This window comes from Tupaia chinensis, unplaced genomic scaffold (genome assembly GCF_000334495.1).
Source record: "Tupaia chinensis unplaced genomic scaffold, TupChi_1.0 Scaffold000197_1, whole genome shotgun sequence".
Lineage (NCBI taxonomy): Eukaryota > Metazoa > Chordata > Mammalia > Scandentia > Tupaiidae > Tupaia > Tupaia belangeri.
In genome coordinates this window covers 7,135,955-7,157,593 of record NW_006159672.1, presented here as the reverse complement: position 1 = coordinate 7,157,593, position 21,639 = coordinate 7,135,955, and the positions used below count along the sequence as shown (strand labels likewise).

Genomic DNA, 21,639 nt, shown 5'->3' with positions numbered 1-21,639 from the left:
AACAAGACCGGCCAGAGCCCCCCAACTCCATCCAAGCCCTGCCCAATCCAGCCATCACCAACTTCAGTCAATTCTGCCTCAAACTTCTTTTTTGTTCCTTAGGAGATATTTTATTCAAAGAAAAGAGAAATGTTACAGGAAGAAACTAAAAACCATTTATCATCCTGGAACCCTTTCCCCTTGCAGCATGAACTAACTGTGAGCCAACTGTGCCCTCAAAAGTGGCATGCTCAGATGGCTCCACTTCCATGACTAGTGGGGCTCCCAGGGGCCTTCTTGTGCTGAACACATGCACACACACATGCAAACACACACATATACACATGTGCACACACACAAGTGCATCCAAGTATGGGCTCTTCTCTCTATGCACTGCATTTGTCCTACATTCTGGGTTTTTTGATACCATAAATCTCTTTCCAGGTCAGGGACCCCCCTTGGTCCTTCTGTGTCCTACCCTTTCCCCGAGGATGGCTGTGTGGCACACCAGCAGGCTCCTTTGCCACTTGCCTGTCTCCCACACCTCCCTGCTGAGCAGATTCTGGTGGGTGCAGCTGCCTGACACTTCCCAGATGCCTCCTCGTGACTTGGCTTGCACTGGGCCCTGGTCATTTTCCCCTGCTTTAGTGCCTTGGGCCAAGAGCCCTCATGACTCCTCTGCTGCCAGCCCCTGGGGTTTCTTATCCCACCTGGTAGTGCTTGCCACCTGCCCATGCCTATGAGCATCCTCAACAGCTCACAGAGGGCCTGGGCCAGGATCCACCTCCTTGATGGACCTTGTGGGACCTGCATGTTCAGACAATGGTGGTCCCTCCTCTCTGTACGGAGGCACTCTGGACGATTCTGATGCTTTCCTGTTATAACCAATGCTTTGCGTAGCCTCATTGTGTGGATGTCTTTAGGCAGCAAAGCTATGTTTGTGAGGGTTCAGGTTTACGTGGTGTTGCTGGGACACAGGTGACACATTTCTGATTTCAATGGCTGCTGACAAACTCCCCTCCTAAATGACCCATTGATGTGAATGCTGAATCTGCCGCCACTCAGATGCTCTGGGTCTTTGCAGCTTTGCCAACTTGATGGGGAAACTAGTGTCTTGAGTTAATTTGCATTTCTGCACTAATGAATGAGAGGAAGCATTTGTTCATGTGTAGTTCTAATTTTTTCCTCTGAATACCCATTCATAGACTTCGGTGGCTTCTCGCTAAGTTGCTTGTTTCAGGTACTTTCTTTGCACATCAAGTGCTGATCCTAGGTCTAGGTGCCACACGCCCCAACTCTTGCTCATTTTTATTCGGTTTATGTGTCTTCTTATATTCAAAAGCTCATTTTTTGGGGGTGAAGATTTTTGCTATAGGGTGCTTGTGCTCACTGGAGACATAGGGAGAGATCGAGAGAAAGAGTGAAAAACGATCCCCCAGGGGAATGGCTCCGCCACAATCCCTTTCTCCTTTTGGGATTTGGCGCACACACACACACCTGGCATGTGTGTCAAGCCACTGGGTCTGGTACTCAAACCATGGTCGGCCATGTGAGAGTCCAGTACCTTAACTACTATGCCATCTGCTGGCTCCAAAAGCTCTAATTTTTTATTTGTGAAATTTGATCAATTTTTTTTTAGTGGCTTTTTAGACAAATCTTATCTGTCCCAAGATAAGGACAGCTTTCTTTTGTTTCAACTGATAATAATTTACAACTATTTAAATCTAAGCCCATTTGAAATCGCCTTTGTGCTAGAATGCCAGGGGAATGTAAGTGTGGACAAGAACCCACTGTGTGCCCACTGAAGACACTGCCCTTCTGCCTGCTGGCTCCTCTGTGGCCCAGGGTGCTGTCCAGCCCGCTTCCACTGGTTGATTCATCTCTCCCTGTCAGGTCTGCTCATTACAGGAGATTCAGAGTATCTTTTGCTATCTGGAGGACAAGTTACCCTTCATCTGTTTTCTTTTTCAAACACAGCTTGTCTATTTTCATGTTTGTCAGATTTTAGAAAGCACATTTAAGCTCTCCTATTCCTATTAAAGAAAAACACCCAGGCCTAGCCTCAGTGGTACAGGTGGTGGCATACTGATGTGTAGTGCTGGAAGCCTCATGGCTAACTGCAAGTTTGGGTCCTGAGTTGACCTGAAACATTCCAGGCGCATATGCCCAGGATCCCGTCTAGCTTGAGGACTAGAGGAAGGGGACTGTGGCATGACAAGACCCTGCTGAGGGTGTCTCTCTCCTCTCTCATGAAATAAATAAATAAATAAAATAAAAGGTTGGGGGCTGTGGTTAAGGGAACCAGATTCCACATGGCTGATCTGAAGAGGGAGAAATGGAGGAGAAAGGCATTACAGCATGACCACACCCCATTAGGGGGCGTTCTCTCTCTCTTCCTCTTTCTCCAGTGAGCACATGTGCTGTCTAGAAAAAGAAAATTGGGATTTTTATTGTAACTGTAATGGCTTTAAAAAAAATTTTTTTTTTTTTTTAAAGATTTGTTATAGGGCCTATGCACTCGCCAGAGAGAAAGAGAAAGAAAGAAAGCACCCTCCAGGGGGACGGCCAGGCCCCCTCTTTCCATTCTCTTCTCAGGATTTTGGGCATGTATGCACATGTGCCCAGCATATTTTCCAAGCTGCTGGGTCCAGGATGCAAACCGTGCAGTTGGTCATGTGGGATCTAACTGCCTTAACCACCATGTCACTGGCTGGCCCTCAATAGTTTTTTAATATTAATTTGAGAAGGAACCTTTTTAACAAAGTAAAATCCTTATGTGTAGAGATAGGGTCTGTCTTTATTTTATTTTAAATTTACAAACGATAATTATACACATCTGTGGGGCACAATGTGATGTTTTGAGTGTGCTTGCAATGTGAAATCATTTGCTCACGGCTTGTTTTCCTGTTTTGAGAAGAGACATGTGGTTTGCTTTACGTCTCCTGTCTTTCCTGATATGTTTATTCCTGGGCTTTCTATAGTTTTTGTTGCTATTATAGATGGAACATTTTTACTTCATTTCTAACTGGTAATTACTGTTACAAAGGAAAGCATTTATTTTTGGAATGTATCTTGTTTTCAGCTGGCCTCTGAAGTCTTGTTCTCTGAGTTGGAGTTGCCAGAGTTGCTGCCGAAGCGCCTCAGATTGCAAGCCCACGGACACGTCCTCTACAGACTGTGCAGTCAGCCCCTCCCCACACGCACCCTGCCTGGTGGCTGTGTCGTGCCACACTCCCTGTCCTTGAATCTGTCCATTATTCACCTTATGCCCAGGTCAGGACTCTAGACCACTCTCACCTCTCAAAGATCAAAATGGGGGGCCAACAGGTGGCATAGTGGTTAAGGGTGCTAGACTCCCACATGGCTGAATGTGGTTCGTGTCCCAGATCTGGTGGCTTGAGTTCTCACTTTCTCTCTCTTTCTCTTTCACTCACTCTGTCCCTTTCTGGTCAAATTAAGATAAATAAATAATGTTAAATAAAAATAAATCTTAAAAAAAAAAAAGATTAAAATTTAAAAATCTAAAAAAAAAAAAAAATTAAAAATTTAAAAATTTTAAAAAAAAAGAAAGATTAAAAAACCCTCTCTCCCCCTTAAGTCCTGGCCCCTCTCACATGTTGAGTCCCTGGCCAAGTCATGGGACCTATCTGAGCCCTGGGAGGTGCCCTGGGTCTAATTAACCTCAAAGTGACAGAAGTGGCAGTTGTTACTGTTGTCATTTCTGGGCATCAAGGCCCCATGATGTCATCTGTGACTCCGATGGCATAGGCTAGGTCTGAATTCTGGCTCAATACACCCTGCTCAGCCAACTGCTCAGACATCTGGACCTTTCCAGTTGCCCCCTACTTGTCTGTGGTTAGTGCCTGTTCCTGCAAAGTAGGTGGCACCACAGAGAGTGACTTTAGCAGAATGATGCTGAATGGCACCTCCCTCAGGCTAGGGACAGGGATGCCAAGCAGCATTAAGCATAGTCCAGTGCTTCGATGGATTCCAACATCTGGGGACCCAGAGGATGTTGGCTAAACTATAGCAAACGTCAAGGGACTGGGAGCAGGGCTGGGGTTAGAGAGGACTCCATAGAGGAGATGTAAACAGCATTGTGCCATCCACCCAGACAGGACAGGGGAGGACACTCCAGGCCAAAGTAGTGGTGTGAGCAAAGGTGTGAAGGCAGAAATGTGGACCAGAGGTTTAAAAATCTGGCTGAGCATCCAAACAGCAAGGGCCTGCTACATGCACAGAATACAAAAACCCGAGTGGCAGTGCCACCCTCAGATCAAGCCTTCAACAGTAATTTCCCAGCCCTGAGAATAGATCCTAGTTCTATACCACAGCTGGCAAGGCCAGGGTATCCAATCCTGCTCCCCATCCGCCCGGGTTTTCCCCCAGGCATACTGGCACCCACCCGTTCAATCATCCATCATCCATCCATCCACATAGCCACTTATCCATTACCTGTGGTCCTTCTATCATCCATCTACCCACCACCAATTCATCCTCCATCCATCCATTCACATACCCATTTATCTATCCACACATCCATCCATCTGCCCATCTACCTATCATCTATCCATCCACATACTCATCTATACAGCCATCCACCTATATCTGTCCATCCATCCACCCATATATCATCCATCCATCTACCAACCTACATATCCATCCACCACCCATCTACAACATTGGATGACTAGAAACTGGACCCAGCATGAGTTTTAAGCCACAGGGTCCAGGACTTAAACCGTGGTTAACTACGTGGAAGTCTAGCAACATAATCATTCTGCCACCTGCTGGTCCCACACACGCTGCTTCTTGATCTGGATGCTGCTTATAGAGATATTCAGTTTGTGAAAATTCATTAAGCTGTATGCTTGTGATATATACATTTTTCTGTATGTATCTTAATCAAAAGTAAGAAAAAGCCCAATTCATTCTTATTGTTAAATAACTCAAAGGCTAAAGAAGATATTCCAATGGAAATAAAAAAAATAACCAGAAGTAAGTGATATCACAACCACTACGTGACAAAATTCATAAAATGCAGCAACACTGGTGTGTTGAGGGAAATTCATAACCTTAAGTAGTAAAACTAATATTAGAAAGAAAGAAAAGCTGAAAACTAATGAGCTAAGTGTCCAGTTAATTAAAAACAAGTAAAACAGAGAATAAGAATCAAGAATCAACAGAAAACAGACATGCCAGAAGAAATCACATGACACTTCCAATAAACTGTCAAAATAACTGCTGGCAAAGATGGGTCAGCAGATGGTGCCAGTAGTTACACTGGACTCCCACATGGCTGACCACAGTTCAGGTCTCAGACTCTGTGGCTTGAAAATCATGCCAAGTGCATGTGTGTGCATGCCCAAGATCCCGGGAGGAAAATAGAGGGGAAGGGATTGTGGTGTAGCCATCCCCCGGGGGGCTGATTTCTTACTTTCCCTCCCTGTCTCTGTCTCTTTCTCTCTCTGGTGAGCAAACACACCCCTATGGCAAAAATCTCTTTAAGGAAAAAAAAAATGACAAAGAAAGAAAAGAAATTAAATATCCAGTGAGAGAAAAAGGAGGCAACCTATAGATAGTGAAGCTGTTAGAAAGAATATCATCTGGGACCAGCAGTTAGTGTAATGGCTATGTCACTGGACTCCCACGTAGTCGACCGTGGTTTGAGTCCCAGACCCGGTGGCTTAAACTCACACCAGGCGTGTGTGCGTTCGTACACAAGATCCAGATAGGAGAATGGAGGAGAAGGGATTGTGGTGTGGCCATCCCCCCTGGGGGGTGATTTCTCGCTTTCTGTCTCTCTGTCTCTCTCTGTCTGTCTGGCGAGCACACACGCCCTATAGCAAAAATCTCTAAAAAAAAAAAAAAGAAAAAAGAAAGAATATCATCTGCTACTAAATGCCAAGTTTGTTTTTTTTTAGATAGATTTTTGCTAGAGGGCACGCGTGCTTGCTGGAGAGACAGAGAGAGAAAAAGAAAGCGAGAAATCACCCTCCCTGGGGAATGGCCATGCCGCAGTCCCTTCTCCTCTATTCTCCTCTTGGGATTTTGAGCATGCACACACATGTGCCTGGTATGAGTTTTAATTAAACTGCCAGGTCCAGGACTCGAACCACAGTCAACTATGTGGGAGTCCAGAGACATAACCATTATGCCATCTGTTGGTCCCAATGCCAAGAATTTTAGCCATAATTTTAGTTTACCAAAAAGCTAACTCAGTAAGGAAAAAAAGAAATTAGTCTTGTGACTACTAAAAAATTGAGAAGTAATTAAAAATCTTTCTTCAAAGGAAACAGATGGCTTTATAAATGAGTTTTACCAGACTTTCAAGGAACAGATCATCTCATTCTTACATAAACAAGGCAAAGAAAGAGAGGGGGCTGCTTACACAAGATCGTGATGGCAATACTGGTCAAAAATATCAACACAATGGAAAATTACTAGTCTACTCATTTAAAGGAAAAAAAAAATCCAAGGGAAGCAGGAATCAAGAATCAATGGAGGGAACCAGCAGTTAGCGTAATGGCTATGTCTCTGGACTCCCATGTAGTTGACTGCGGTTCGTGTCCCGGACCCGGTGGCAAAAAAGAAAAAGAAAAGAAATGTATATTGGGACCAGTAGTTAGTGTAATGGCTATGTCACTGAACTCCCACGTAGTCGACCGTGGTTTGAGTCCTGGACCCGGTGGCTTAAACTCACACCAGATGCGTGTGCGTGCGTACACAAGATCCTGAGAGGAGAATGGAGGAGAAGGGATTGCGGTGTGGCCATCCCCCCTGGGGGGTGATTTCTCGCTTTCTGTCTCTCTGTCTCTCTCTGTCTGTCTGGCGAGCGCATGTGCCCTATAGCAAAAACCTCTAAAAAAAAAAAATGAAATGTATATTCATGATAAAACTCAGCAAAAAGGGGAACCCAGTTGGCCAAGCAAATGTCACCCCGGATGAGGAAAGGTGAAAAACGCTCTTTAGAATCAGAGGGGCATAATTAATTTCTGCCTGTGAGGATGGACGCTCACTGTCATCCCACTTGTATTCCACAACTCATTGCTGTTCCTGGCCACAGACTGCAAGATAGGAAAGGACATTTGAGGCATAACCACTGGCTAGGAGGGAATATCACTATTTTGTGTTGGTAATTTGATCAGTTAAATAGAAAAACTAGGGTCAGCCTGTGCTGTGGCGGATAAGGTAGCTGGACTCCCACGTGGCTGACTGCAGTTTGTGTCCCAGACCTGGCAGCTTGCTTTCTCACTTTCCCTTTCTTTCTCTCTGGTCAAATTAAAAAATAAAATAAATAAAAAACAAAATTCAATAAATAAATAATTCTTAAAAAAAAAATAAGAAAGAAAGAAAGAGAAAAAATATGCCAGGCACATGTACATGCTTGCCTAAAATCCCCAAAGGAGAAATGGAGATGAAGAGATTGTGAAGCGACCATCCCCATATCTTCCCTCTCTCCTTTTCTCTCACTCCTTCTTTCTTCCCGGTGCATACCCCCATCTGACAAAAATAAAATAAAAATTTCAAAAAAAAGGGGCCGGCAGGTGTGTGAGGGTTGGGGTGCTGGACTCCCACATGGCCAACCATAGTTTGAGTCCTGGACCTGGCAGCTTTGTTTCTCACTCTCTGTCTGTCTCTGGTCAAACTGAATAATAATAATAATAATGTTAAAAATAACAGCAAATAGGGACCAGCAGTTGGCATAATACCTATGCTGCTGGACTCCCATGTAATCGACCGCAGTTTGAGTCCCAGACCCAGTGGCTTAGACTCATACTGGGCATGTGTGCGTGCGTGTCCAAGATCCCAAGAGGAGAATGGAGAAGGGATTGCGGCATGGCCATCCCCTCTGTGGGGGTGATTTCTCACTTTCTGTCTCTCTGTCTTTCTGGTGAGCACATGTGCCCTATAGCAACAAAAAAGAAAAGAAAAAATTTAAATATTTTTTTTTTGAGAGGTTTTGGCCTTAGGGCACAGGCACTTGCCAAAGAGAGAATGAGACAGACACAGTGAGAGGGAAAGTAAGAAATCACTCCTATGGAAGGAGGATACCCCTGCCACAATCTCTTCTCCATTCTCCTCTCGGGATTTTGGGCATGCACACACATGCACCCAGCATGATTTTCAAGCCACCTGGTCTGGGACTCAAGTTGTGGTTGGCCATCTGGGAGTCCAGTGATGTAACCGCTACACCATCTGCTGGTCACAAATAAATAATTCTTTAAAAAATAAAGAAAAACTAAGAGGATCTATTAAGTTATTAGAAATTAAAGGTTTAGCAAGATGGCTAGATGTAAAATTAGGGTATTAGGGACCAGCAGTTGGTGTATGGCTATGTTGCTGGACTCCCATCGTTGTAGTTGACTGCAGTTTGAGTCCCAGACCTGGTGGCTTAAGCTCATGCCGGGCGTGTGTGCGTGCGTGCCCAAGATCTCGATAGGAGAATGGAGGAGAAGGGATTGTGGCATGACCATGCCCCCTGAGGGGAGATTTCTCGCTTTCTCTCTCTCTGTCTCTCTCTGTCTTTATGGCGACTGTGGCTCCAGTAAGGCAAGAGCCATGAATAGGCCATTCTGTGTTCCAGGTCAGACTCCAACGTGGTGTCCGATGGACAGACAGCCTGAGGGCCGGGTGGGGCCTGTACACTGGTTCTCTGTCTCCCTTTTTATACCGTAGCCGCACTGAGCACCAAGACCTGGAAGGACTGTGGCGTGCGCTGCTGTTATACCCCTTGCACAGGGATCCTAAAACTGTGCATTCAGGCTGCACAGTGGGTGCTTTGGGCACAGTGGCCTCAGGAGCCTTGGGTGTCAGCCAGTGTATGTCCCAGAGTGCCCAGAGTGCTCAGAGAGTGGACAACTACACATCTGCTGATTCCTTCAGGAACTACGGGCACCCACCAGAACTATGGGCACCCAATTAGGCACTTTAAATATGTTGAATGTAGCAAATTTGCATCCCAGAAAACACACTAATTACATTATACAACTATAACAATGACAAACATGGACCCACAGCCACTGCTCCCAAACACCAGGCTGTCCCTCGAGCTGCTCCTGTGAAGACCCCTGTGGTCAGCAAGGGCAGCCTTCCCCAGGGAAGCCAATGCAATGGGCTGCAGCAGCATTTCCCCCAGTCCCAGAGGCTACTGCCGTAAAGTTAAGGTAACTGTATAGTAAAGGTGAGGAGGGAAGGACCCATCTGCCAGCTCTTACCTCAAAGGTGTTCCCGGTCACATCAAACTCTGGGGGCACAAAGGCTCCTTCAGGGTCATCTTGGGGAAGAAAAGAGAAGGTGCTTTGATCACACCCATGAAGCACATGTCAAAGAGTAACGTATCAAGAGCTCAGCCCTTGGGGGACCAGCAGTTAGTGTAATGGCTATGTTGCTGGACTCCCACGTAGTCAACTGTGGTTCGTGTCCCAGACCCGGTGGCTTAAAACTCACGCCGGGCGCGTGTGCGTGCATGCCCAAGATCCCAAGCGGAGAATGGAGGAGAATAGATTGCAGTGTGGCCATCCCCCCTGGGGGGGGGTGATTTCTCACATTCTATCTCTCTGTTTCTCTCTGTCTGTCTGGCGAGTGCACGTGCCCTATATCAAAAACCTCTCAAAAAAAAAAAAATAATAAAAAAGAAAAAAAGAACTCAGCCCTTGGGAGCCTCCAGAAGAGACTAGGAGGAAGACACAGACTCCAGGCCCCCTGGAGCCAACTCCTCTCTGGCCGGTTTCTCATCCTTGGATTCACACACCTGAGGGTAGTTTTAAGCATTAAGGTGCCAATGGTAGAAAGGGAAATTAGCTCTCTAACTGTAAGAGTGGGAAATTGGTTCCAAAGTGGGAGGAAAAAAGGGTTCTGTCTTTAATTTTTAAAATTAAATTAAATTAAATTTATTATTATTATTTTTTAATATGACCAGAAAGAGAGACAGAGATGGAAAATGAGAAAGCAATCTGCCAGGTCCAGAACTCAAACCACAACCAACAGTGTGGGAGTCCAGTGCCCCAACTACCATGCCACCTGCCGACTCCTCTGTCTGGCTTACTGAGGAAGAAAAACTGAAGGTGGCTGTTAGTGAGAAACCAGGCCAGTCTGTCAGCTCAGGCCCTCCCAGAGGGGGTGGTGCAATATGAACAGCTGGAGAGGCAAGTGAGTCTCCCCTTCAAGGTCTCCTCCATTCACTCCCTGCAGGATCAGTAGGATGGGCTCAGGGGAGGCTCAGCATCCCTTTGGGAGAAAGGCCTGAGTGGAAGCCAGCTGTGGATCGGGGCCGGCTGCACCCCCCTGATACATGCACACACACGTACACATGCCCCCACTAAAAGTGCAAACACCCACCAGCAGCTGAGCCACTGAGCTCGTTCTGCAGCCTGACTTTCTCCCTCCAAGGTACCTCAGGTGGAGCATCCCACCAGATTCAAAAGGAGACCTGGGCCCTGGCATCTGACCCTGGCTATTCACATCACCCTGAAAGAGCACCTAACCACCCACAGCTGCCCACCTGCCCGCCTGCCCAGCCGCCCATCTGCGGCAGCCTCACCGCTGAGCTGCTCCATGAAGCACACGTTTCCACTGGTGTTGAAGGCCAGGGTGTCGGGCGTGATACACAGGGTCTGGAAGATGGCCGCGTGGGCGACGCTCCGCATGGACAGGCTGCATTCCAGGCACACGGCCCAGGCCTCCTGCTCACTGAGGCCACTGTCCCGCAGAGAGAGGATGTCGGCCAGGGATACATTCTCCTGCCAAGACAGGCCTACGCTGTGAGCCTGCAGCCGGCACGGGGTCTAAGGTGGAGCCCACGCCACCCCAGGACCTCCCACAGTGAAGGCTTGGCACCTCGATGCTGAGACAAACTCTCTGGGGGAACAGATAATATTTCATTGTATGGGTCAGGAACAGGGTCTTAGGCAAGGTCTTCTTTTTCTAATAGTCATCCCACTGTTCCCTGGATGTCAGAGCCACAGAGCAGTTGGTGAAACCCTCAGTGTGCTGCCTGGAGCAGGTGTCCGCTTATTGAGCCCAGGAACCTTCCTCCCGGACGCTCGGCTGTAGCCTGAGAACTTGTGCCCAGCTGGGTTACCTGCCAGCTGGGATACCCCTGACCCTGCAGGCTCACAGCTCAGAGCGTATGCAGAGGTTGTGAACAGATAAGTGAGATCTGAAGTACACAGTATCAGTTGATGTATTGAGGTGCTGGACCCCCACATTGCCAACCGCGGTTCAAGCTCCAGACCTGGTGGCTTGCTTTCTCACTTTCTGTCTCTCTCTCTGGTAAATTAAAATAGAGGGATGAGAGATGAGTAGACACCTACAGAAAGTGCACTTGTGTACAGGAAGCTATGCACAGGGGGCTAGAGTGGCACGATCTTATGACGTAATCATGTGGAGTTGCCCAGACATTAGCTCCAGGTAGTCCCAGCACATGGGGCCAGCACGGTATCTGTTCTTTGGGGGAGCACAGAGGAAACAGTCACCATGGTTCCTTCTGCATGGCTACATAGCCTAAGCCTCTCCCATATGGGGCTCACCTTAGAACCCAAGTGGACTCCCTTCATTTCATGAGAGCTAGCTATGATCATAATGGTTGCTACAAACACCACACTCACATAGCCACTTAACACACACATTTTCGCACATGCACATATGTAACCACCTAACATTCACAAGCATGCACACGCCGAATACAAGCACATTAACACACACATACACACACACACACATATCCATTCACTTAACACACACCTGTACAGACACTCCCCCCCACTTAATATATGTATGTTTACACACATATACTAACTAAATGTAAGCATATTAATTCACACATACACACGTACCTGTCCACCTAACACTCATTCACACACATGCACACACACCCAAGTACATTTATGCACACATGCAGCCACCCACCTACCTAACACACACATTCACATAGGCATCCACTCATCTAATGTGCATGTATATACACGTGTACCCACCTAGCACACATATTCACACACATATACGATGCACCCAGTGAACACAAGCACATTCATACATGTTGTCTTCGTTCATTTTTACGTTACTAAAAGAAATACCTGAGCCTGGGTGATTTTATAAAGAAAACAGAAGTTTGTTTATAAACTCACACAATTCAGGTGGCTGGAAAGTCCAAAGTCAGCCTACAGCATGGCTGACAGAAGGGCAGAGGATGGCAGGCACATGCAGAGAGAGGGAAGGGTCTTGACTGACTTCTCTTTTACAACCAGCTCTCGTGAGAACTAAGCTTTTCAGACAGAACTCACTGAATCTCCTGCGACATCAATAATCTATTCATGACACTGTTGCCTCCAGGCTGGGACACCATGAAGGAATTAAATTCTCAATACTTTACAATACAGACAAGACAATCAAATCCCAGCACTTGGGACCAGCATGATATCTGTTCTCTGGGGGAACAAGCAGTACTTCAGTTTATTTATTAAGGCATTATACCCCCACATTGCCAACTGCAGTTCAAGTCCCAGACCTGGCAGCTTGCTTTCTCACTTTTCCTCTCTCTCTCTCTCTCTCTGGTAAATTAAAAAATAATAATAAGGGCCAGCAGGTGGCATGGTGGTTAAGGGCACTGGACTCCCAAATGGCTGACCATGGTTTGAGTCCCACCCTGGCAGCTTGCTTTCCTACTTTCCCTCTCTCTCTGGTTGAATAAGAAACAAATTGTAATGATGATAATACATTAAATGAAATAATTTTTAAAAATAATGAAGAAAATAAATAAATAATTCTTTTTAAAAAATCCCAACACATGAATTTCTGGGGAACATATTCAAACCATAGCACATCTGCACATGTCACACACCCATCTACCTAGCACATGCACATTCACACACACATGCACTCACCTAACACAAGCAATATACACTCACACATGCTCAGCTCACACATGCACATTTAAACACATGTGTACTTGGGACCAGAAGTTGGCGTAATGACTATGTTGTTGGACTCCCATGTAGTCGACTGTGGTTCAAGTCCCGGACCCGGCGGCTTAAACTAATGCCAGGTGCTTGTGCATGCGTGCCCAAGATCCCAAGAGGAGAATGGAGGAGGGAACCAGCAGTTGGCGTAATGGCTATGTCGCTGGACTCCCACGTAGTCGACCGCGGTTCGAGTCCCGGACCCGGTGGCTTAGAACTCACACCGGGTGTGTGTGCGTGCGTGCACAAGATCCCGAGAGGAGAATGGAGGAGAAGGGATTGCGGCGTGACCATTCCCCCTGGGGGGGGTGATTTCTCGCTTTCTGTCTCTATGTCTCTCTCTGTCTGGCAAGCGCACGCGCCCTATAGCGAAAACCTCTCAAAAATAAATAAATAAAAAATAAAAAAACCTCTAACTCCTTTATCTCATGCCAGGCACGTATGCGTGCGTGCCCAAGATCCCGAGAGGAGAATGGAGGAGAAAGGGATTGCAGCATCACCATTCTCTTTCTGTCTCTATGTCTCTCTCTGTCTGGCAGGCGCACGCGCCCTATAGCGAAAACCTCTCCAAAAAAAAAAAAAAAGAGGAGAATGGAGGAGAAAGGGATTGCAGCATCACCATTCTCTTTCTGTCTCTATGTCTCTCTCTGTCTGGCAGGCGCACGCGCCCTATAGCGAAAACCTCTCCAAAAACAAAGAAAGAAAGAAAAAAAACACATTTGCACTCACCGGACAGAATCACACTCACACACATGGTCACACATATAAGTATGTATACTCTGACATATACCAACATATATATTCTTAGACATACACACACTTATCCACTGGGACACCAATACACAGGCATGTACAAACTCACAATGTGTCCACACATTTTCATATCCATCCACACATGCACACAAACCCATTCGATGAGATCAAACATGCTCACACACACAAGCACACACTACACACCCCATATTTTCACTTACGCACAATCACATACTCATACACGCCCAGACTCTCACTCATACATGCCCACATACATTCACACACATACTACACACAACCCGAAACACATGTATGGATAACATACTGCATATACTTCCACATATACATGTACTTACTCATATGTTTACAAACGCACACACACACACACACACACATATTCACATTGGGTACACAGAGTCCCACATATACTAACACATAATGCCACATACACCCACATTCACATATAAGAACAGGCACACGCTCAGTTGTCCATATACTTAAACATACACACTCAGATGCACACCCTCACATATATCAGACACCTTGTGTCCCAGTCACCCCCATGTGAGTATGTGTGTGTGTGTGTGTTCATGTACCACCTCAACAACAGCAGGGATGGGGGATTCTGATGGTTGGGGCTCGGGCTGGGCCTGGAGGAAGCATGTGCGTATGGGAAGAGGGTTGGGATACCCAGCCTTGGGGGAGTGGCAATGATGGGAAAGTGAGGACTAGTTGAGGACAGTGGAGAAGGAGCCCCTATCAGCTTCTCCAGCCTCAGTGTTGGCCCACCCAGCATCCAGGATTGTTCTTGCTCTACAAGCACAGCCAAGATACCAGGTCCTAAAAAGTCTCCCACCTCCTGAATTTCCCTTGCCGGCAGCTGGCACAGCAAGGCATTCCCACAGTCACAGGTAAATGGGATAAAGGGCCTAAACCAAAGAAACAAGCAGAATCAGGGAGGAGCTCCCCAGTATGCATCTTGGCCAAGTCCCTGGGGTTCACTGGTTGGGGAAGCCAGGACCTGGGCCTGTCCACTGTCCCTGTGGCCCTGATATAACCAGAGTCCAGGGAGAGGCTTGATGATGTTCCTTCCCCAGCCCTTCTAGCTCCTTCTATGGCAGAATCTCCCTGCTGTGTTCCTGAGATTTCCTGACTGATGAAAGGTCCTGTGGATTCGGTTCTACTGACCTGTCTGCCCAGGACTTCTTAAGACCCAGAAGAGGGAGGCCAACAGGTGGCATGGTGGTTAAGGGTGCTGGACTCCCATATGGCTGACAGTGGTTCAAGTCCCAGACCCAGCAGCTTGTTTTCTCTTTCTCTCTCTCTCATTCTGTCCCTCATTGGTCAAAATTAAAATAAATAAATAAAATAAAGTTCGATAAAAATAATTCTTAAAAAAAAAAAAAGACTCAAGAGAGCCTGAGTGATGCCTAAGGGGCCTGGTTAAAGAGGTGCCATGGCACTGTATATTCATACATACATAAGGGTGTACACATGGGTATCTACATATACACACCTGCACGGAAATGCAGATCCCAGTACACATATACACATTACATCACATGTGGCTGCAAACACACACACACACACACACATACACACACACACACACACACAGGTACACACTACATGAGGAAATAACAACTCTGAAGCCCGTATGGATTCATGCTATTTAACAGAAATAAAGCCTGTCCACTGTGTGAGTCTGAGCCAGCCAGAGTCTGAGAGCCATTGCAGGGCCCTCACACCCCTGCCTATCGTTTACATGGGCTAGTCAGCCACCTTCACACGTGACTAGTGACAGGACATGCTACCAAGAGAAAGAGCCAGGTCAGGTGTGGCCAAAGGCTCATCTCTCTGCCCACAGAAAGATCTTTTGCTCAGGCCCAGTGGGAAGACACCACAGTGAGTGGGGAGCCCCCTCCATCTCTTGAGAGAGCTGGACACCTACAGCTCCCAGTGCCTATTCGTGTTGAGACCAGGGAGGATGGCCATGCTGCAATCCCTTCTCCTCCATTCTCCTCTTGGGATCTTGGGCACGCACGAGCACGTGCCTGGCGTGAGTTTAAGCCACTGGGTCTGGGACACAAACCGCGGTCGACTACGTGGGAGTCCAACAACATAGCCATTACGCTAACTGCTGGTCCTGAGAGCGTACTATTCTTATTGTGAGTGTCCTCTTCTTGTTGAGGGTGTCTAAATGCAGGACACCAGAAGTGGGGAGTGGGGTGGGGGGGTATTCCCTAAATGACTTTATGGGGCACTTCAGTAGGGTCCTGAGTCATTGTTTCTGGCTCATGGCTGAGGCCTCCATTCACAGGCAGGATAATCTCAGCCCCTATTAAATCCTCTGCCCCAAGGGTGGGATTCCTCTGACACAAGGCTCCAGACCCTGCTGGCTCCCCTTGCCTATCAACAGCGGGCCTCACTGTGTACTAAGGGACCCCTAGGCCTAAACTTTGGGCCCTGGGGTCACCTGCCCTCTGGGATCTGCAGCTACTCTGCCATCTCCAGCCCGCTCTGGCCCTGGCGCAGGCAGGAGGAATGCCCCTACCACCTTGCCTAAATCTGTGATGGATTTGGGCAGATGGGAGCACTGGGCCAACCTTGGCTTAAGAGGTCAGGGACGAAGATGAAACAGAGACCAGGATGGACATGGGTAGCACTCACCAGACATTCAAGCTTCTCAGTTCATAGGGCACAACCTATGCGCCCTATGAAATCCCCAAATTCAGTGAATGCCCTTATGCACAGCTGGGTGGATAAGAGCCAAGTGGGTGTCCTTTGGCCCAGCCTATCCTGCATGTCTGTCCTTGCCTCCAGATGGGGCCTCTTGGGGGCCCCCATCGCTCTCTGCCTCGCTGCCAGGAGGGTTCAATTCCATAGCAGAGGCCAGGCTGCAGGGCTGCCAAGGTAGGATCGACAAGAACTTAAAAGGCTGCAGCGGGCATTTCTGAGGCAGGTGATGTGCTGTGAATGGTAAAGCCAGCCTTGGCTCCACAGACACCGGTCTGCCAATCCTACCTCCAGGCTTCCACATGCCCACCACCACAGGGCCCCCACAGCAGGCTGGAGGCATCACAGTTTTCTACACTTCACCCACCTCTTGCTCCTGCCAAACCAGTCTGACCCTGTCATATTTCTGCCAACCTTTGGAGGATGCATTTGCACGGTACAGACCCAGCTACTCAGGCAGGCCCAGAGGGATCTTCACAATCCAGCCCAGCCCACTGAGCCTTCTACCTTGCCCTGAGCTCACCATTCCTCAGCAAAACACTGCCAGGGTGGGGGGTGGGGGGCTTACGGTGGGTGTAAGGATGGGACTACCTAAGTCATATCCTTGCAGGGTAGAAAAGAGTGGTCTCTACCTTGCAAATTGTATGGACATGAACTTAATCCTCCCCCATCCAGAGTGGAAGGAGAGAAGGCAGGAGGACTTGACCACTCAGGGGTGGGCTGCTCTCCAGTGTAGGAGCACTTCAGCCAATCCCTGGGTCTCAGACAGCACGACAGGCTTCTCACCTGTGGACCTTTATCTGGTCACAGCAAGGTGTCCCCATTTAGGGGATCCTATGCATTGAAGAGGCCTCTCCATTCAGAGACACACTAAGCCAGGGTTATAGGAGAACGTATGGATCATTTTGCACACTTCAAATACACTCTCTTAGAACCAATTAATTTTTTCTGCCTTGGAATATTTTAACAGAGCTTGACAACACAAAATTCAGATCTCTGCTGTGAACATCTGTGGACAATCTCAGGCCTGCAAGTGGCATCTCTGCTGTGAACATCTGTGGACAATCTCAGGCCTGCGAGTGGCCTCTCCGATCCGCCAGACCTTTAGGCCCAGGGAGCTCTACACAGTGTCCTGTCATGGGCTCACCTACTTGTCCTAAAGTGCTCACCCTCTTCCAGCTCATGGTTGTCACCCCACCACGAATCTCTCCTTGGTTCTCCAGGTGCCTCCTGCTTTGAGTGCCTTTTGGTACAGATGTCATAGACCCCCAAAGGGCGCAATATCCATTCTTCATAGGTGCCCCCAGCTGTGTATTCTTCCAGGTGGCTACCAGGTCCCATGTGCTTTCAAATCCTTGAGATCAGCCTAACACAGCCTACAGAAGTTTCTAGGGAGGCACACACTGAACATAGGGAGGGATGAGAACATTGTTTGCCCCTTAGGAATGCCTGGGGACTTGTAAATACCCTGCCCCAGGCCCCAATCCAAACGCCCTCTTCATTTCCAAGCCTCTTTCCTGTATACTACACTACTAAGGGTCAGTGGCACCACTTCTCTCTCAACAGGGCAGCCTGCTCTGCCTGTCCCTCAACCACAGCCAGCTGGCATGTGCCTCCTCTAGAGCCACTGCCTGTCTGGGTCATGCTGTTTTGCCTCCGATACCATATTTTACATTCACAGTGGTGAAATCTCATGGGAGTCCAGAAAAGGACACCTCTTTCAGGAGCTTGTCTTGCTCAGCGCCTGGGTAAAATATCTCTCTGTCTGCTGTGTACCTGTGGTCTTTTGCTTGTACCACCTGCAGGTGGCCAGGAACCCAGCATGGCCACAACCTCCAGGACCTAGCTAGGCCCTGCTGGTTCAGTCACTGTGTGTTCTGGGTGGCTTCCAACTGACAGCATCCTCGTGTGTACATTGTCCATGCATGGACCTTGTGTTTCCAGGGCCCAAATGGGACATGGGGTGGTGGCAACTTATACTTCATTAGAGAATGCCAAGCTGTTTTCCAAAGAGGCTGATCCAGTTCATACTCCCACCAGCAGTGAGGGAGAGCTGCCCAGGCACTGGTCCCTGCCAATATCCGCCACTGTCTAGCTTTTTAGTTCTTGCCAACCTGGCAGTCTTGGAAAGGTATTCACAGCAGGTGTATTTTGCATTCTCCTGATTATGATGAGCAAACATCATTTCATATATTCAGTACCATTTGTATTTTCTCTGAAGTCATGATGGGGCAGGGACATTTCAGAAGCTTCTGGGAGGTGGGGTTCAAAGGGTTCTATCTAATTCTCTCTTTCTTTTTAAGAATTTTTTACTCAATTTTATTCATTATTACCACTTTTTAAATTCACTAGAGAGAGACAGACAGAGAGAGAGGGAAAGTGAGAAAGCCAGCCACCAGGTCTGGGAGTCCATGGTCAGTCATGTGGGAGTTCAGCGCCTTAACCACCACACCACCTGCTGACCCCAGGGTTTTATTTCTTGACCTCGTTGTTATAAATGACTTTACAAAGAGTGAATTCTTATGTCTTATGTAATCTGTATGTGTCCTAGGGCTGGTGCCTACCGTGCTTCCCTGGAAACTGCCTTGTGGCCTCAGCCATCCTGTTTCTCTCTGGGGACTGCTTCAGCACTACCCACCAGGATGGTACCACAGCCTTGCTTTTCCCTCACCTTAACAAGACAGTTTTGGGATTCAGCCTGACTATAGAATGTTATAACAGCTACAGTCATGTGACCCTGACGTAGATTTAAAAACCTTCAACATGAACTGAGCTGAGTACGTGAAGGAAGCAGTCTGAACCCAGGTGTGTTCTCAGACACAGGACATCTGTCAGGCTTAAAGTCGGGTCCTGGGGACTGGCCTCCTGCTTTAGGGGAACATATGCAAAGGCAGCACCTCCCCCCCAGGCGATGGGTTCACCCACCTATTAACAAGGTGGCATCTAGTTCATCTGGAGGTCTCAGTCAAGGTCACAAACAGAGACCTCCCCACCCCAGTGTACTCTGCACAGTGGGAGCAGCTCCAGCTGAGAGGGACACTGGGGAACATTCCTTCCAACAGAAGGCGTCAGGGCATGGCAGAAGGACAGCCCGCACTCTGGATTTGAGGGTTTGGATTCAAATTGTGGCACTGCGTGTTCTGTTTACCTGGTACCAGCCGGGCACAGAGGAGGCCCTCAAAGCTTGGGCGGCTGATACAAAAAGGCTCTGTGTGAAAAGCCATGTCCTCAGGTCTGCTTCAGATAGTGATTAGGAGGAAAATCTTCCAACAGATACATTGAAATGTGTCCTCTGGGCGAGTTTCTGAAGGCCGTGGGCTGAGTGCATCCTTTCTTTCCATCAAAGCTATGGAAATATCTAAAGGTTTATTTATTCCCTTGCCTCTCTCCTCTCTGCAGCCTTCAACTGCACCAAATCCAGGCCACTGAGGGGGCGGGGGCAGACCCACCTCTCCCCCAGCAAAAGCCTCAGCTGCTACAAGGTGGCTGGGCAGCTGGCTTCCTGGAAGGACAGTACCTTGACAGCACGGATTCCCATCCTTTCTGAGTCCCAGTCCTCAAGGAAGTGGGTTGGGTCAAGCAGCTGCTGGGCCTTTTCTACTCTAGGAGAGGTGGCCCAGTTTGACTTACTGGTGAGCCAGGTCTGCCCTAGATGATTACTGGGGCGGGGGGGGTGCTGCAAAATGCAAGCATTCTTCAAAAGGGAACGCAGAAACCCCATGGCTGGGTCTTTACCTGTTGGAGGCTTAGAAGGCTCTCTGCAAAGATCTTGTATCCTTGAAAGATGAGAGGGTCTTCCTGAGAGCCCCTGCATCCTCTGGGGCAGTGGCTCATGCTGAGGGGCCTGGCTTACTCATGGGTCATGAAGTTTATTTATTCGACCCTACCCTACGGCCTGCTGAATGCAATGGGTGCAGGCCTGGGTCAAGTGGGGATCTCCTTTTCTGCCCGAGTCAGGGCAGATTGGTTCTGTGGGCACATGGGCCAGTCCATGACCAGAAGCCCAATGGGATGAAAACACAGGCAGAACCTTTCTGTGCCTTGGGGAGGGGAGGGGTAGGAGGGGGACGGTGAGGGCAGCCTCAGAACTTGGACTCGGGGTAAAGGCCCAGAGTCTAGAAGAACAGGAAGCAGAACTCAGTTCTGGAATGTGGAGGGGGGTCTCATCCTGTGCTGCCCCCACCAGCTCCCGAATGGGCACCTGATTGGGCTCTGCTGCCCTGTGCCTCCAGACGGTCTCCTGATGCCACTGGCAGGGATAGAATGTTATAACAGCTACAGTCATGTGACCCTGACGTAGATTTAAAAACCTTCAACATGAACTGAGCTGAGTACGTGAAGGAAGCAGTCTGAACCCAGGTGTGTTCTCAGACACAGGACATCTGTCAGGCTTAAAGTCGGGTCCTGGGGACTGGCCTCCTGCTTTAGGGGAACATATGCAAAGGCAGCACCTCCCCCCCAGGCGATGGGTTCACCCACCTATTAACAAGGTGGCATCTAGTTCATCTGGAGGTCTCAGTCAAGGTCACAAACAGAGACCTCCCCACCCCAGTGTACTCTGCACAGTGGGAGCAGCTCCAGCTGAGAGGGACACTGGGGAACATTCCTTCCAACAGAAGGCGTCAGGGCATGGCAGAAGGACAGCCCGCACTCTGGATTTGAGGGTTTGGATTCAAATTGTGGCACTGCGTGTTCTGTTTACCTGGTACCAGCCGGGCACAGAGGAGGCCCTCAAAGCTTGGGCGGCTGATACAAAAAGGCTCTGTGTGAAAAGCCATGTCCTCAGGTCTGCTTCAGATAGTGATTAGGAGGAAAATCTTCCAACAGATACATTGAAATGTGTCCTCTGGGCGAGTTTCTGAAGGCCGTGGGCTGAGTGCATCCTTTCTTTCCATCAAAGCTATGGAAATATCTAAAGGTTTATTTATTCCCTTGCCTCTCTCCTCTCTGCAGCCTTCAACTGCACCAAATCCAGGCCACTGAGGGGGCGGGGGCAGACCCACCTCTCCCCCAGCAAAAGCCTCAGCTGCTACAAGGTGGCTGGGCAGCTGGCTTCCTGGAAGGACAGTACCTTGACAGCACGGATTCCCATCCTTTCTGAGTCCCAGTCCTCAAGGAAGTGGGTTGGGTCAAGCAGCTGCTGGGCCTTTTCTACTCTAGGAGAGGTGGCCCAGTTTGACTTACTGGTGAGCCAGGTCTGCCCTAGATGATT

The 21,639-nt window shown here is 48.4% G+C and overlaps 1 protein-coding gene across 4 annotated transcripts in view; it reads right to left on the bottom strand.

Moving 5' to 3' along the window:
* The window catches only part of KNDC1 (kinase non-catalytic C-lobe domain containing 1), a 69,026-nt gene that overhangs the window by 46,330 nt on the left and 1,057 nt on the right, over positions 1–21,639 (bottom strand). For all 4 annotated transcript variants that reach the window (XM_006146938.3, XM_006146939.3, XM_006146940.3 and 1 more), the window contains exons 2-3: positions 10,523–10,721; positions 9,198–9,256 (exon numbers count right to left, since the gene is read on the bottom strand). In XM_006146938.3, coding sequence (XP_006147000.1) covers positions 9,198–9,256; positions 10,523–10,721 — 258 coding nt within the window. The remainder of the gene's footprint in view (positions 1–9,197; positions 9,257–10,522; positions 10,722–21,639) is intronic.